At 45.9% G+C, this 18,301-nt stretch overlaps 1 protein-coding gene across 1 annotated transcript in view; it reads right to left on the minus strand.

Moving 5' to 3' along the window:
- MDN1 (midasin AAA ATPase 1) overlaps positions 1-18,301 on the minus strand; it is a 1,740,009-nt gene that overhangs the window by 505,461 nt on the left and 1,216,247 nt on the right. Inside the window, exons 60-61 of the mRNA XM_069235499.1 lie at positions 10,278-10,492; positions 3,277-3,664 (exon numbers count right to left, since the gene is read on the minus strand). Of these exons, the coding sequence (XP_069091600.1) occupies positions 3,277-3,664; positions 10,278-10,492 (603 nt within the window). The remainder of the gene's footprint in view (positions 1-3,276; positions 3,665-10,277; positions 10,493-18,301) is intronic.

Here is an 18,301-nt window from a genome sequence, read left to right on the forward strand (position 1 = left end):
TAATAATAAATAATTGAAATGGGTATATATTTGTTTTTTGTTAAGTTGCCTAATAATTATGCACAGTAATAGTCACCTGCACACACAGATATCCCCCTAACATAGCTAAAACTAAAAACAAACTAAAAACTACTTCCAAAAATATTCAGCTTTGATATTAATGTGTTTTTTGGGTTCATTGAGAACATGGTTGTTGTTCAATAATAAAATTAATCCTCAAAAATACAACTTGCCTAATAATTCTGCACTCCCTATATATATATATATATATATATATATATATATATATATATATATATATATATATATATATATATATATATATATATATATATATATATATTTATTAGTTGTTCAGTCAATTGTTATTCAGGCACAATTGTTGTTTAGACAGTAGTTGTTCAGTACTGAGTTGTAGAGACTTTTTAGTTGTTTAGCAGTAGTGGTTTAGGTTATAGTTGTTTAGGACCTAGTTGTTCTGTCACATATTCAGTCTCTAGTAAATGGTACCCCTGGTACCTAGGTCATAGGTACTAAAGAGGGACCCCTAAGGGCTGAAGCATATCTTAAGTCACCCTAAAGGAGCCACACACAGATTGCACACAGGCTGACATCTCAATCTGCGTGTCAGGATGCAAGCCCCAAGTGAAAACTTGATATAGCACTATCATTGTGTGCCATGCCAAAGTAACCCGTACAGCAGCCCTAAAGAGCCTAAAGGCAGGGTGCATTATAATTCACGAGAGGGCATGTTTGCATGAGTAGATATGCCCCTGTGATGTCCAGTTCCATTGCTAGATACTGAAGATGAACAGGGAAGACATCTTAAGCTATGCACTGGGCAGTGGTCAGCTAGGAGTTACCCCGTTACATAATGGCTTCACTAAAACCTATGTTGTCTGGTATCAAACACTTTGTATTAATAAGCCCACACCAATTCCAGTTTTCTACTTAATACATGCAACCCAGAGGGTACCTCCTGAAACCTACTAGTCTTCTAGTGTACTAGCTGGCTGGTATCAGCCAGCCTGCCTCCACAGATTAATTTCTGACCCCTGGAGGTGACAGCCCACACTCTCAGAGATCAGAAACAATGCCCGTTATGGCAGGAGGTATTACCACCTACTTCAGCACGATGGCGAGTAAATCTGCATAACAAGACCAGGGACTTCAAAAGCCCTGCCACCTTTGATACGCAACCTCAGCTTCCCCCACACCTGGGAGATGCAACCTCCTTCCCTGAGGCCCATTTAACACTAGGACAGGCGGGAAATTTGCTAGTCAGGAGATGTGTTGCAATGCCTGGCTAGTCACACCTATCTTGTTTGTGGTTAAATTAGTAACTCTGGGACAGGGTCATTAAACACCCGCCACAGGAAGTGGTCACCTAGGTGGAGTAGTCACTCCTGGGATAACTAGCCAATTGGCTACTACTATGCTAAATTGAGTATTTAGGTGGCCCCCCTAACACCAGGACTTTAGATTCTTCTGCCTGAACACGAAAGAAGGACACAGAAGAGCCCATTACGTGAGAACTGAGGGGGCAGCAACTGACTTGGCGCCAACCCTGCCAGCCTGCCTGCCACCCCGACAACTGCATGGACTTGGCTCGCCAGAAAATATTATCACCTTCCAAAGAAGAGAAGGAAGGACCCACAACTTCAACTGGCCAGCAGGATCTCCCTTGGAGCAGAGAAGCTGCTTCAATGTGCTTGTGCAGACACCAAAAAGCCTGACATGAAAGCCTCTGCAGCATGTTACCGCCAGACAATGCTGCACTGCAGACAAGCCCCCCAGACCGAGTTGCAGTGAATCCACGCTACCCCTAAGACACAGAGACCCTCAAGAGCTGAGCCCCACCCCGGGTTTAGCCACACTGACCTCCCAATCCCCACCTGCAGTCTCTTTCTGCAGGATAGCATGAACTGCAAGAGCCTCTGGACACCCGCAACACAAAACCTGAAAGCACCACTGCACCAGATCCCATAGCCCAAGCAGAAGTGTACCAATGGTGCCTATGGGGTCCTGAGACCCTTCACATGTGGCCCTTCAGTCCCTCCTTGCAGCCACTTTTAGACTGGACCATTCCCCATTGATTTAAATGGGGGCTCTGATGCTGAAAACCACCCTCTGCACCTGGATGCCCTAGAGCTGACCCGAGACCTGTTGGTGCTGCTTGGACCCTGCCCCATACTTACCTTTAAGTGCAGAAGAACAGTCCTGTGTGTTGCTGAAAAGCACCCATATGCAGTCTGTTTCTTTCCCATAGGATAACAACATTACTAGTTCAAAGCCACAAGTGTATTTCTGTATGCTTCAAAAAGTGATAACTTGAAAAGTACTTACCCTATTACAAAGGAAACCACCACATTTTGTCTCACACACACCCATGTTTCAAGTAGAACACACTTGTTAGCAGAATATTCGTGACTCACACATCACACTCCCACCACCCAAAAACACACACATACATTGTTTACACATGTCCCAGACATGACGAAGGCAAGGTGACTCCAGTTGTAAGAACTAAAAAAACTTTGTACCAGGGGTAGCCAGTGGGCATGCTCCCCAAGAGGTGCCGGTAGCATTGCTAAGGCATTCACATTTCTGAAAGGCAGATGCAGATATAATCAACCCCCATCCTAGACATTTTACTTAACAGTCTGCTGAAGTTACAGGCCTTGAATGTGGACAAGACTGTGGATGAGAGGTCATTATAAGAAAATCTGTATCCTGGGAGGAAAACAACAGCTATATAAATTACAGGAATAAGCACTGGCAGCAACAGAGGTACAGTCAAACTGCTCAAAAACACCTTTTCTTTCCTTAACAAAAAAAAGCATGCTACTAATGCCTGGGATTGCTAGTTACAGGAAGTAAAGTGGTTGCAGTTAGGCGCCACAACAACAAAAGACACTTTAGGCCTGAAATATAACCTTTAATGTTAGAAAAATTAAAGTGTTTTCTAAACAAACTAAGTTCTTCAATGCCAGTCCTGGAGAGCCAGATCCATGCCAGATTTTAAGATAACTACATTCATCTCAATGTGGATATGCTAAAAATCTGGCATGGATTCGGCTCTCCAGGACCGACATTGAAGAACCCTGTAGGAGGATTCTTTTGTTTTACTTGATAAATGCATCACTTGTCTCTAAACAATTTTATAACAATGAATGGCACAAAAAATGCAAACAAATAACACATATGAAGAAAAACAACACCAGAAGGCCACATAGTAACATCCGAGCAATGCTTGTGCATCCAGAAAATACATACCTCCTCCTTCGCATACTTCAATTTGTATTCCTTCTTCACCGCTGAGTCAAATGTGGTTTGAGGAAGCCACACCTGGATCTGGAGCAAACCCATGTTCACCCACAAGCAGCCTCGTTTAGCCAGCTCAGGGAGGTCCCGTATTTCATCACCTTCTCCAAAAAACTGCTGTACGCAGGTTAGCAAGATACTGATTAAGTCATCGGGAATTCGTTCATGTCCAACTTCTCCTTCCAACACTTCCTTAATAAAGCGTAAAGCAGCAATGTCCTTATGTAAAACCATTTCACAGTTCTGCAAATAGTCTGCTTGCAGGTGGCTTGGCAGAAGGGGTTTCAAAAGAGTTAGCTGCCTGCATAACAGTAGTCCCTGCAATCTGGCATCAGTATTCCTACAGACACAAAAAAACATTGTTTTCCTCACTGGACAAAGAATTAAAATCTTTCTATAGTCACTGAACATTTTTGTTTCAGAGCAGTAAACTGGGGTGGAATGGCTCTACATACAAAACATAATGAATAATGAGATACTTTCTACCATAAATATTAGTGTTGTGGATGCTGCGTTTGAAATGCAGATAATACATCTACTTCAATAAAGTAGGCTGGGACCATGGAACCGTTTCCTCCTTCAATGGTGCTAAAGAAGATGAGGCCTTCCCTTGTGGCGCTGTGTTGAGTTAGCAGCTACTATGTAGTGTTGCATGGATGCACTGCTAAAATGGTGACCAAGGGCCAGACTCGTGGTGTAGACCAACTGGTAAGCCAGGTTACTCTTATGAAAAGTTTGACTCTTTCTGGGCAGTAAGGACAACTTATCAAGGTTTAATTCAGGAGGTGGTAGGGAGTAGAAATTCTGATTCAGTGACACACAGTAAAATAACACTCAACAGAAGCACTGTCCAGTCAGGGTACACATTGTGATTCAGTATGAGACAGTAAAAAGCACTCAACAGAATCAAAGTCCAGTCAGTGGTTTACTTTAGAAAATACATTAAAAAATAGGACAGAAAGTGAGTATGTAAATAATTCAGTTATAGTTAGTAATAAAAAACATACACAAGCAACTAATTGGAGGATAGGATCTGAAATGTTAGTAGAGCTGCTTTGTATTCAGTGCTACATTTCAATTTAAGAACATGTGGAGCAAAGCGCCTCTTCTAACATGATCACTCCCGCCACCCTAGATTTTTGCTTGGGTTCTGGTGTAATTTCCACAGAAAGCACACTGGGTTCCTGCTAACCAGGACCCTGAGTGCCAGATCTTTTTCCCCCAAAACTGAAGTTGTTTTTCACAAATAGCAAAACCTTTAGCACCTACTTAAGTCTCATGTAAATGGTAACCTGGGTAACTAGGGCCTGGGGTACTGAGGGTCCCTAAGGGCTACAGCACGAATTGTGCAACTCTGAGGGACCCCTCACCAAGCACAAGACAGGCTGCCATTGCAGGCTGCATGCCCTGGTGCAGACAAAATTGAAAACACGACATGGCACACAGACTTTGTGCTATGTCCCCTAGACACTTCATGCAATGTATTTAAGTCACCCCTCTAGCAGACCTTAAAGCATTATAATACAAGTGAGGGAATATCTGCAGGAGCAGACATGCCTCTGCTATGTCTTTGCTGCTTTTCAGACATAATAAGTTACCAGAGAAGCCATTTTAAGTGCATGTGCTGGACACTGATCACTATGAGTTTCCCAGCTAAATGATGCCTTCTCTGAACATACGGATGTTTGGTATCAAACATCTTAGAATAATAAAACTTCACTAATGCCAGTGAGGGATTTATTAAAGACTGCACCCAAAGAGCACCTTAGAGGTGTCCCCTTTAAACCTACCACCTACAAGTGAGTTGACTGACTAGTCCTGACCAGTTCAGCCACCATAGAATGCGTTTCTGGCCCCCAAGGTGAAGGCCAGCGCTTTCGAAGGGCCAGAGACAAAGGCGTGCACTGGGTGGGAGTGTTATCACCTCACCCAGGCAGAATGGACATTCCAGGGCGAGACGCTGCAAAGGCTTAGCTGCCTTTGTAATGAGACCCAGGTGTCTCCAGATAGTAGAGTTGACTGAATCCCCCTGTCCTGGTACCACTTTTGGCAGTAGCACAGGCCAGAAAATTAGGCAGATTAGGAGGAGTGTCCACTTCATGCCAGTCTCACCCCTAAGGTGGCCACACTCAAGTAGACACCACTTTTCAAATTCCTCCATCTTGTTTGGAAGGATTTAGGCCACTAGGGTTAGGGTTATGCCCACTTTGCAGCAGAAGTAGTCATAGAAACCGTGTAGTCACCCTAAAGGCAGGCAACTCTTTGGCTAACGCCTGGCACTCCCTGTAATGCCCTTAAATTGAGTATTTAAGTGTCACCCCTGAACCCTAGAACTCAGATCCTGATGACCTGAGAAGACACGGGCAAAGAAAAGCTGCACCTACAGAAGAGGAAAAGAAGCAGCTGACAATGCCATACTGCAGGCTGACCTCAAAGGAATCTAAGAATCCAATTCGCCCTGCCTTCAATAAAGACTCAAGTCTTCCATGAGCAGTGGGCCTGCTCTGCAACAAAACCTTCAAGGAAAATACTCTACAGCTGATGGAACCCCAAAGACCAGACACTTGAAGTGACCACTGCACCCGATGTCCACGACCTGAGGTGAAGCCAACAAACAGTGCCAAAGCTGTTCCCCAGCTGCCCACAGACCGAGTCCAGTGTGGTCTCACTCATCTTGGACTCACCCAAGACACCTACAACCTCTGCACACAGGCCCCCTCTCCCACAGCCTTGTGGTGAGAGAAAACATGACGCCTCCAGCAGCTCTGCATCCACCCTCTGACCCCACCTGAGGTGGTTCACTGGTGTCAGCAACGTCCCCTGGCTCCTAGGCGCTCAAGTCCACCCTGGGTCCACCCCTGCCGTACTCCCTAAAGATGCCGGCAGCCTTAACACACAGGACCCCCTGACCCCGAGTGCTCCCAGACATGAAAACCTGACACCTAAAGACACTCGTGCATCTGTCGTCCCTGGGTACAGGAGAAAAGGACTGCAGGAGGCTGGCTCAGCTTATGGTGTGTACAGGGCGCTATTGGGGAGTGGGGGTGTTAAACCATGTACTAAGTAAGTGAATTGCAAAATAGTGAACTCAACCAAGGTAAGTGTGGTAGTTAGTTAGGGGATGGGGAAGAACGAAAACACCAGAGGTAAGTACAGCAAGTGTAGAGCCAAACATATCTTTCACTTAGGCAAATCTCTGAGCGTTTTGGAGGGGCTCTCCAAAGAAATTAAAGTACATCTAAGCGATTCCCATTTCCAATTGGACAATGTCTTCTGAGAAAAGCAGCTTCTACAGCGGAGGCATAGTCGACTGAGTACAATCTTTATCAAAACTAAGAGAGCTTCCACCAAATGAGGAGACAGAGTTTAAGCCTTCTTTAACTTTTTTCCAGCTGCAGAAGCCTGTAAACAAGGCAGTGTAGGGAGGCATCGCAGTCAGTCAAAGCCCGCAAGAGAATTCTCCCCAATGAACAGTGGCTCAGAAGGTATAAGAGACTCTCATAACAGCTCAAGCATAGTAAGCAGTAAGGCATCAATTTGTGCGATTGCTGATGGAGCAGCAAACACTGAGCTCATGTGTGCTAGTGCTTGAATTTGTACAATGACAAGGATAAGTTTGGCACCGGGATTCTGAACAGCCCTGTAACAGAACCACTTCATTGGGAAAGAACAATATTACTTTCTACCGATTAGTTTTTTTTTGGTAGGAAAAAACTTTTCTTGCCTGAACGTTTGAGAGAACGCTTAGGCATCTCCTTGCAGGACTTAATGTAAAACAACTTGGCCTTCCACTCCGACAGCCTTTGAGTACACAAAGGGATACAAAAAAGTTGTCGAAGGCATCATGTTCTAATCTGAGAGAGCACATGTAGTATTCATGTGAGTCCGAAAAGAGCTTGAAACCTGAGAGTTTTGGAGGAGACATTTGACTTCTTTGCTTGTAAACACCTCATTGGCAAAAGGGAGGCCGCTGGGTACAGTAGTAAATGTGAAATGCTCGATCCCACCTCAAACCTGCAGACAGTCTATAGGACTCTAGCAGAGGCACAACTAAGTATGCATCTTGATAGTTGAAAGGCATCAGACAGTTCCCTAGATCCAAAACCGAAAAAGGCTGAGGTCTTTGGAGGAGAAATTTCCCCAGCACACTGTCCTTTTGTAACTTTGGCATAAGTGAACCCCAGCAAAGTTGGGAGAACAGTTTCAGATTTCTGTCAAAGAGTAAGTTAAAAGAAAATATTTCTGCGCTTTTACTTCTACAATCAAGTGGCATCACTTGCCGGTGCAAGTAAACTATTGCTATGAAAAATTATGGATCCTATCTGGCACCTGGGGAACTGAAATGGTGAGGAATCTGAGGTTAGAAATATCCAGCTAACCTAGTGGCTTCTCTCAAGGGGATCATAATCCATTATTTAATCTTCATGTGCCGAAAAGTGTAGCAAAGCTCTGCATAAAACCAACGGTAATCGAAGTCACTTGAGGCAAAGATTGTTAGACGTTTCCACCTTCAGAATGATGGAGAAAGACAACTAAATAGGGCAGGAAGCAGAACAGATGGATGGTAAACCAGATCTACTGAGTGGCAAATGTCACTGTTATGTAAATGTCTTTTGTAGCAGACGTAACTGCAAACAGGGCTGGAATTCTTAGAAGGTGCATAATCCTATGAGGCATTGGGGCACAAAACCGATCTGGTGGTTTATCTGGTCCTTCCACAAAGGCAAATTACTATGGAACTGAAAGTATTTAATTGTTCTACTGACGAAAAAGGCTCCCAGGAGGTGACTATCAATAGGACTGCTTTCATGAACAGGAGACAATGACAGCCTGGAAAAAAGGGCTTCTCCTGACAAATAAAGAAAAAGCCAAGAGTTGCGAAAGGGTGGTTGAATTCTGTAGGGTTTCCAACCAATCTAGAAAGAAGGCCTTCAAACTTCTTGTGGGTAGGGATACAGAACAGGATTTTGGCAATAAAGAAGGACAATTAACACTGCCAACATATTGGAGAACACTTCAGGGGCTGAAGTGAAAGGGACAGAAAGAACCTGAACTTTTAAGTTCCTATGTCAAACAGATAGTTCCTGTGATTGTGGGAGATCAGAACATGGAAGTGTGTGTTCTGAAAGTCCACCAAAATGATCTAACCCTCAGATTGAAAGGACCCAAAGGGCCTTTTGCATAGATACCAAAATGAACTTCTCGTTCATAAAAAAAATTGCTGAGGAAATGCAGATCCAAAATTGGGTGCATGCCTCCCCTTACTTTTGGCATTGAAAAATATATGAACCGACAACTCTTAACCATTGAAGGCATTTCTCTGTGTATAGCTCATTTTGCTAGAAGGGAGAGTATCTTAGCGTGTGAGTAACCTGCTCTTTTTACCTGAAAGAACCATTGGTACAATGTTTTTTTCTGTTTCGCTCTGGTGGAAATAAGGATTCAGATCTCCCACCAGAAAAAAGAAATTCTGTCAGCTCAGGTTTAAAGCATGACTGTAAAATTCGGAACAGAGTAGAAGAGCACTGCAGTTCACTTTCTCTGCATGAACGACTATCCAAAATAGAGTCAAGAAAATGCTCAGGCCTATTCAACTGGTTGATACATCACAGGAATGTCCATCTGACTGAACTGTTTGTAGAAAGTATCAGGCCTAAAGCAGTTTTCAGTGACTTACCACTTCTGCTTTATCCTCTTAAGTCATTATTTAGCATGTTAATGTCAATAAGCAGATTTTACTTGTCAAAGGGCATGTCTAAGAGCTGTGCCTTCAGGTATCAGTACAACATGGACACTTTATCCACACCAGTCTTCTGAGCATAAAACTCATTGCACATGAGCAGAGCCACTGCTTCCACTACTGTCAGATGAGTGTGCATTCACTGGTTTGCTGCATCCATCTAGTGCTGTACCAATGAGCTGAAAGTATAAGCAAGTGCTGCAATACGCCTCCAACCCCGGAAATATCTGGCCAGCAAGCAGTTGATGTTAACTGTTCACAGAGAAAGATTACTCAATGCATCTAAAGGCATCCTACCCTGTTGACACCCCACCAGGAAGTATTGGGTTGGTGTTCTGTGTTATTTTAGCAGACGTGGCTAGCTCTACAAGCTCTCTGGTGTGTTGGTTTGGATTTTCCTAACTTTCTTTCATGGCACTCATCAGAGCCTCACTAAGTCTGAGGATTAGCTCTGGGAGTTGCTCACCAATTATTTGGAAGACAAAATTACCAACACAGTCGGGTACTTCTGGAAGGAGTGGAATAAGATCAGAGTCTGATCACTCTGGACTTTGAGCTTTCCTTTTTCCTCAGTGAAGAGTAGAAAGACTACTTTTGTTTTTCTCGTTTGTGGTGCATTCCTCAGCAGAGGCACAGAAAAAGAAAGACTTCACCAGGGGTTACTAAACTTCTCCTGACTCCCTCTCTCTAATCACACTAGAGCTCATCTTGTAGCAAACGTTACACAATGAAGCACTGTGAGACTTCACCAGGTGCCACAGTTAATTTGCAAGCTGCTCAGTTACAGGCAAATGTCTTCAAGACGTGGAGCTGGGCATGAAGCACAAAAATGTAAGATGTCACATTATGCCACAAGAAAATTAGACACAAAAAAAGTCATACAAACCCCTTCAAAATACATACTAAAACTAGGCAACTATTGATTCCACTTCTGTAGGTATGAAAAAAAGGTACAGGTGTCACCACTGCTAATGTCACTTAGGACCCACAACATCAGTTCATATAAAGCCACAGGGATCCATGAGTAATTTCAAGCAGTGCCACCTCGCTCCTGAGAATAGTCATGGCTGAAAACTATTCAGAATCATTACTGGTATCTAAAAATATAAAAAAGCCAAGCGATTATACATTATCATCAAAATGTATCTGCTCTAGCAACTGCTTTTCCCTCACAAAGTGAAAAACTCTTTCAACTCATTAAACATCAACTTGCCTGAATGCTGCCAAGGAAGAAACAGTGAAATTAGTCCACAAGGCTGTGCTCATGTCTTCAAGCTGCTGGGTTCTCAGGAGCCATTCACCCAGTGTTACGTGAGCGGTCAAAAGCCCTGGGAGTGCACTTACATCCCATTTGAGGGTATTATTGCTGCTAGTGAAAATTTCAAAAAAGCACTTGGACAAAACAGCTGTGCTCAATAAACCAGGACCCTGCAACAGATAGTGAAAAAATATACAGTCAACATTTTCACACTCAAAGCATAAAACAAAAACAAAGACACAGACCACAGTCAGGTATTGACAACAATGGAACAAATTAAGTGTGACTTAGAAAAGAAACCAGAGAAGAAAAGCAGTTGGTAACTAGGATTTGGTGTCATTAGGTTAACAGCAACACAGTAAAGTCAAAGGAACCCAGTTACAGATTTATTGGAGTCTAGACTAATCAGTGGTTACTGGGCAGTTGTCTATGGGGATACTGTTTTGTTGCCAAAAGCAGACAAGGCTTTCTCTAGAAGATGGTGTGGGTGGCACTCTGATTCAGAATGACATTAAATAACACATATATCCATTAAGTACTTTACCTTAAAATGCTTTATTTAACAAAGAAGATGGATACAAAAAAACAGTGGCTGCTAGCAACTTCTGGAGAACAGATACATCTTAAACTGTTTTAAAATTGTAATTGCATTTATACAGTTATTACTACCACTTATGAGGAGTTTGTGAACTTTGTGGCGAGGAGCATGTTACTCCCTAAACCAAGGTTAGTGATAAGTAGGTAACAGGTTAGTATTTTCTGCTTTCATTTCCTAGTAGGACAAGTTATGTGCTCGAGATCTCATTCATCTACTCTAGTGTTCTGGATGGGGTGGACTAATTGGAGCTGTTTAATAAAAGAAAGATGTGAGATGGTATTGTTAGTGGTGGGTATGTGTGCCTGTTAGAGGGATGAATTGGACAGAAAGAGGTAAGAGTCATGAAAGCACGTTTGGTAGTCGACAGTAAACAAAGGTTTGGGATCAGTCAGTAGAGACAAGGAATGATGTGGAGAATGAACAGGTTACTTATCTTTGGTAACCCAATTTCTGGCACAGAGCAGTATCCTCTCCTTTTCATTATTCCCAGGCATCAGACTGGATGTGGAAATGTTTTAGCAAATCGTTAGGTGACACCGTGCAACTCAGTACTGATGCTGTTCCAGAAATAATCTGCAGGACCTATATAGGCACCACTCCTGGTCCCTGGCATCTGCTTTCAAGGCTATCCGCATCCCCAGAAGCAGAGCAGCAACAGCAAAAAGGCTTTGACTGGTGGGTGGATCTTCTTAAGGGGTAGAAGTAGGAAGCCAGCCTTTTTGCAGGTTGTCCCACCACTTTTTGTATCCATAGGGACTACTAGATGCTGGTTTTAGACTGACAGTGCACTGGGTCCTTACTAACCAAGCCCCAGTGCCAGTATTCTTTCCCCTAAACTGACACGTACCAATTGGAACCCAATTGGCAAGGACTTCAGAACCCCTGTAAGTCCCTAGTAAATGGTACCTCTGGTACCTAGGACATGGGTATTAAAGAGGGTTCCCTAAGGGCTGCAGCATGTATTATGCCACCCTAAGGGACCTACACTCAAACACATGCAGACTGCCATTGCATAAAGTGTGAAATGATGCAAACCATTTGGATACATGACAATTCAAACACCCTGTGTGCAATGCCCACCACTATGCATGCAATATATGTTAGTCACCCCAATAGCAGATCACAGAGTCCTAAGGCAGAGTGCATTATATTAAAAGTGAGGGCACCGCTGCCTGAGCAGAAGTATCACTGTTCTGCTAGATATTCCAAGTGATCAGGCAGCCATCTTAAGGACATGTACTGGTTATGAGTTACCCAGCTACATGATGACTGCACTGAAACTAGTGGTACTTGGTATCAAACACCTCGTCTTAATAAATCTGTGCTGATGGCAATTTCATATTTGTTATGTAACAAACACCCAGAAGGCATCTTAGAGGTGCCCCTTGAAAACCCACTAGTGCCCTAGTGTTCTGGCTGACTGATTATCAACCAGCCTGCCCCCAAAGACGTGTTTCTGACCACCTACAGTTGACAGCGCCCACACTCAGAAGCCAGAAACAATGCCTGCTCCAGAGGAAGGTGATTACAGCTCCTCCAGCAGGATGGCTAGCAATTTAACATATCAGAGAGCTAGGGGCTTCAGAGCCTTCACCGCCTCTAATATGCGACTCTGGCTTCTCCATTCCTAGGGAACGTCACCCCCCTGCACAGAGGGCTATTTGGTACCTGACCAGGGTGGAAATTAGTAATTCAGGAGGCATATTCCCCTTCTGGGCTAGTCACACCCCCAGGGTGGGCTACCTTAAGTGGGCACTCAAGGAAGGATTCTACCATCTTGTTTTTGGTGAAATTTGGAACTCTGGGTCAGGAATATTCCCACTCCCCACAGAAAGTGGTTATATAGGTGATGTAGTCACCCCAGCGGTAAGTAGCCCATTAGCTACTACCCTACACTCCCCTTGATGCCCCTAGATTCAGTATTTAGGGACATCCCTGGCACCATGACTTCAGATTTGTCTACTGGGAACAGAAGGAGGACACAAGAAGAGTAGTCATCGTGAGAACAGAGGACTCAACCACCACTTGGCTTCAAACCCCACCCTGCTGCTGGAACCTCTGCAATTGCACCGATGCAACTCACCCAAAAGCTGTGCATCCTCTCAAAGCTGTGGAGGGCCATCCAGCGCTTCAACAACCAGGCAGTATCTCCCTTGGAGTGGAGGAGCCATGCTCCTGCACTTGGAGGCACTGCCCGCATCTGTCCTGTACACCGTTTTGATGGCCATCGGGCCCACCATGGGATCTTCACGCCAGGAGGAGAATTTTAAGGCTTTAGAAGGTCAGCCAAGTCTCTCTACTGAGTTTCCAGATGCAAGACATTCCAGAAGCCCCTTTGCACCCATACCATGACTACCGAGGCACTTTCACCCACCAAGGCTTGTTTGTGTCCAGTCAGGACACCACCACCGCTAAAATTTACATTCACGTTGACTGACTTCAGGACAGACTAGCTCCACACCCAGAGTGGCCCTGCTGTTTTGCTCTTCTCTCCACTGCAGGTTGAACAAGAACTGTAAAAGCCTCTCACTTTAAATGGCCACCCAGCCACCACCTGTACACCCGAGGCCCCCAGCCTTGGTGCACGACTTCTGCCTGCGTCTTCTTTAGCTAGGATCTTATTAGTACGCTGAGCCCCATATTGGGTTCTGCCACTCTTGTCTTCAAGTCCCCCCTTTCAGACTCTTGTTTTGACAAGTCCATCAAACTTCTGCCGCTGTAGTGCTCGAGGCTGTCAATACCTCGGCCCCTGGACACAACAGAGCAGGTAAACCCAAACTGCTGGTTGTACTTCAGATTTTGGCCCCCTCAACCTTTTGCAATTAGCCCAATGCAGTGTATGTTTCTACCGTATGATTACATTACTGTATTCAAGGCTCATGCCTCAAATATGAAAGCTGGTTATTTTCCTGTAAAAATCAATTAGTCTAAAGTATTTACCCAATATTGATGATCTTGGTGTCTAAATATTTATAAAAATCTGTGTTTCTTTTTTGATCTTAGATTTCTTTTTGAGTGTGTCTCTCATTTATTAATTTTGTGTGTAAAACAAATGCTCAACACTCCCCTCCGATAAGCCTAAGCTGCAAGATCCCACTACCACAAACACATAACTTGGGAGTATTAAAGTAAGCCCCTGTAAACCAATAAGGATCATGTGGACTTTTTGCATGGAGTACTCCAACGTTGGTACACTACACAAAAAGCCAGCTTCCTACAGAAGAGCCCAATTCACAAAAGAGGAAGATGGGCAGCTCGGTGAGGATCCTGTAGACAGAGTCTCTACCCGAAAAAGTGGTACCAAAACTAAATAATCTTGTTCTTCTGATAAAGATTTCCACCCATAGGTTCTTTTTGAATAGTTAACAGAGACAAAGCGGGGGGACGTGGTTAAGATGGCGGCCGCTTAAAACGCAGGCTCCGCTCCGGGCCTGATAAATTATCCTGATCGGCGCTCCCAGGGCATTATCGGCAAGAAACGCTGACCAGTTAAATCCCTCTGGAGACGTTCGGAGCAAACAGGAGTGGCGCGGAGTGGCTGTCGCGGTCCCGTGGGCCTCCGACGCGCGTCGGGCCTCGTCCCTCGTTGGAACCCGCATACTGGCGAGGCGTGGCTGGGGGGCGTCCTGGACGGCACTGAAGATGGAGCGGCTGAGCACCAGAGATCGCAGTGAGTAGCCAAGGGGTGCTGGCAGGAGGGGCTGTCGACTGTTGGGAGGCCCTTCACCCCCCTGCGCTCCGCACAGTTCCACACCCTGGAGTCACAGTACTTCGTGCGAGAGGGCGATCTGAGGAGCGAGTTGCTACTGGCATGAATAGGCACAAGACACAATTGCCTAAAGAAGTCCCCCCCCTCTCTCTTGCCGGCGTAAATGCATGCAGCCTGTTGCTGAAAGGAGCACATTTGCTGGCTTGTTGGATGTGAGCAGCACCACACCACATAGATAAATAGCGGCAAAAATAATTGTCCATGTGTAAGGAAATGCCTCCTTGGCATGGTTACCCCCTGACTTTTTGCCTTTGCGGATGCCAAGTTATGATTTGAAAGTGTGCTGAGGCCTGCTAACCAGGCCCCAGCACCAGTGTTCTTTCCCTAAAACTGTACTTTTGTTTCCACAATTGGCACAACCCTGGCATCCAGTTAAGTCCCTGATAACTGGTACCCCTGGTGCCCAGGGCCCTGATGCCAGGGAAGGTCTCTAAGGGCTGCAGCAGGTCTTTTGCCACCCTAGGGACCCCTCACTCAGCACAGACACACTGCTTGCCAGCTTGTGTGTGCTGGTGGGGAGATAATGACTAAGTCGACATGGCACGCCCCTCAGAGTGCCATGCCAACCTCTCACTGCCTATGGCATAGATAAGTCACCCCTCTAGCAGGCCTTACAGCCCTAAGGCAGGGTGCACTATACCATAGGTGAGGGCATAGGTGCATGAGCACTATGCCCCTACAGTGCCTAAGCAAAACCTTAGACAATGAAAGTGCAGGGTAGCCATAAGAGCATATGGTCTGGGAGTCTGTCATGCACGAACTCCACAGCACCATAATGGCTACACTGAAAACTGGGAAGTTTGGTATCAAACTTCTCAGCACAATAAATGCACACTGGCAATGCCAGTGTACATTTTATTGTGAAATACACCCCAGAGGGCATCTTAGAGATGCCCCCTGAAAACATACCCGACTTCCAGTGTGGGCTGACTAGTTTTACCAGCCTGCCACACACCAGACATGTTGCTGGCCACATGGGGAGAGAGCCTTTGTAGTGGAGATGCCCGCCCCCTCCGGCCACGGCCCTGCTTTTGGCGGCAAGGCCAGAGGAGATAATGAGAAAAATAAGGAGGAGTCACCGGCCAGTCAAGACAGCCCCTAAGGTGTCTTGAGCTGAGGTGACTGACTTTTAGAAATCCTCCATCTTGCAGATGGAGGATTCCCCCAATAGGAGTAGGGATGTGCCCCCCTCCCCTCAGGGAGGAGGCACAAAGAGTGTGTAGCCACCCTCAGGGCTAATAGCCATTTGCTACTAACCCCCCAGACCTAAACACACCCCTAAATTGAGTATTTAGGGGCTCCCAGAACCTAGCAAGATAGATTCCTGCAACCTAAGACGAAGAAGGACTGCTGACCTGAAAGCCCTGCAGAGAAGACGGAGACACCAACTGCTTTGGCCCCAGCCCTACCGGCCTGTCTCCCCACTTCAAGAAAAACTGCAACAGCGATGCGTTCCCCAGGGTCCAGCGACCTCTGAAGCCTCAGAGGACTACTCTGCATCTAAAAGGACCAAGAACTCCCGAGGACAGCGGCTCTAATCCAAAGAAGAAACAACTTTGCAACAAAGAAGCAACTTTTAATACCACACGTTTCCCGCCAGAAGCGTGAGACTTTGCACTCTGAACCAGACGCCCCTGGCTCGACCTGCGGAGAAACAACACTACAGGGAGGACTCCCCGGCGACTGCGACCCTGTGAGTAGCCAGAGTTGACCCCCCTGATCCCCCCCAGCGACACCTGCAGAGGGAATCCAGAGGCTCCCCCTGACCGCGACTGCCTGCTTCTAAGAACCCGATGCCTGGTAAAGACACTGCACACGCAGCCCCCATGACCTGAAGAATCCGACCTCCAGTGCAGAAGCGACCCCCAGGTGGCCCTCTCCCTTGACCAGGTGGTGGCTACCCCGAAGGGCCCCCCCCCCCCTTGCCTGCCTGCTTCACGGAAGAGACCCCTGGTTCTCCCATTGAAACCTATTGCAAACCCGACACATGTTTGCACTCTGCACCCGGCCGCTGAGGGTGTACTTTTTGTGCAGACTTGTGCCCCCCCACCCCCGGTGCCCTACAAAACCCCCCTGGTCTGCCCTCCGAAGACGCGGGTACTTACCTGCTGGCAGACTGGAACCGGGGCACCCACTTCTCCATTGAAGCCTGTGTGTTTTGGGCACCACTTTGACCTCTGCACCTGACCGGCCCTGAGCTGCTGGTGTGGTAACTTTGGGGTTGCCCTGAACCCCCAACGGTGGGCTACCTTGGACCCAACTTTGAACCCTGTAGGTGGTTTACTTACCTGCAAAACTAACAAACACTTACCTCCCCCAGGAACTGTTGAAAATTGCACTGTCTAGTTTTAAAATAGCTTATTGCCATTTGTGTGAAAACTGTATATGCTATTTTGCTAATTCAAAGTTGCCAGAGTGAAATACCTTTCATTTGAAGTATTACTTGTAAATCTTGAACCTGTGGTTCTTAAAATAAACTAAGAAAATATATTTTTCTATACAAAAACCTATTGGCCTGGAATTGTCTCAGTGTGTGTTCCTCATTTATTGCCTGTGTGTGTACAACAAATGCTTAACACTACCCTCGGATAAGCCTACTGCTCGACCACACTACCACAAAATAGAGCATTAGAATGATCTCTTTTTGCCACTATCTTACCTCTAAGGGGAACCCTTGGACTCTGTGCATGCTATTTCTTACTTTGAAATAGTACATACAAAGCCAACTTCCTACACCATGGAAATAGCAGTGTGGCGAAAGCGGTTACCAGTGTTGTGTACTAAGTTCTTCCAAGCGGCACAATAACACTGCAGAGGATTTGTCCGACCCACTAATCTCTCTGGTTCTGCTACTAATCGCTATCACTCTGCAGGGCGGCGGCTCCTGGTGTCCACGATGCCCTACCTGCGGTGACTGTGGCCACTCCAAATTAATTGGTCTCGTGCGTAGTGGGCTCCGAGCAGATTCTTGGTGATGACTCTCGGTTGCAGTTCGGAGTGTAGTACATGCGCTGGATGAACAATTTACAATATAGTAGTGCGGACCTGCTCAGACGACATGGCGGGGAAATCTAAGGCGTCCAAAGTCCAAGAGCGCCCGGTCCCCGCAACTATCTCGGTGGGGCCCCAGGCAGTGCCTAGTTTGTAGTACCTGGAAACTATACTACAATCCCACTAGGGCCAATTTGAAAAAATCCTGCAGGCGATTATGGACACTAAATCATCACTTGAAAACAGAATTGACACAGTGTCTCAGGATCTCAACTTGCTTAGGGTGGACCATTGTAATCTGGCTGAGAGGATCGGGACAGTAGAGTCCACGCTGGGCGCCATGGACCCCCTGGTCTCAGAAAACCAGAAACAAATTCAACGCTTGGACTCTGAGGTAAAAGCCCTTTGGAGACATGCGGAGGAAGAAGAGGGCAGGTCGCGGCACAACAATGTTCGGTAGGGCAAAACTCAGAGTTGTTTCTGGAGCAGTGGCTGATCAAGGAGGTGCTGAATGGTGTCCCATCAAAGTTCTTCACAGTGGAAAGAGGACATAGAGTTCCGGGGAGGCAACCGGCTCCAGGACTGCTGCCTAGACCGATGATTGCCCGATTCTTTAATTGT

This window comes from Pleurodeles waltl, chromosome 5, assembly GCF_031143425.1.
Source record: "Pleurodeles waltl isolate 20211129_DDA chromosome 5, aPleWal1.hap1.20221129, whole genome shotgun sequence".
Taxonomy (NCBI): domain Eukaryota; kingdom Metazoa; phylum Chordata; class Amphibia; order Caudata; family Salamandridae; genus Pleurodeles; species Pleurodeles waltl.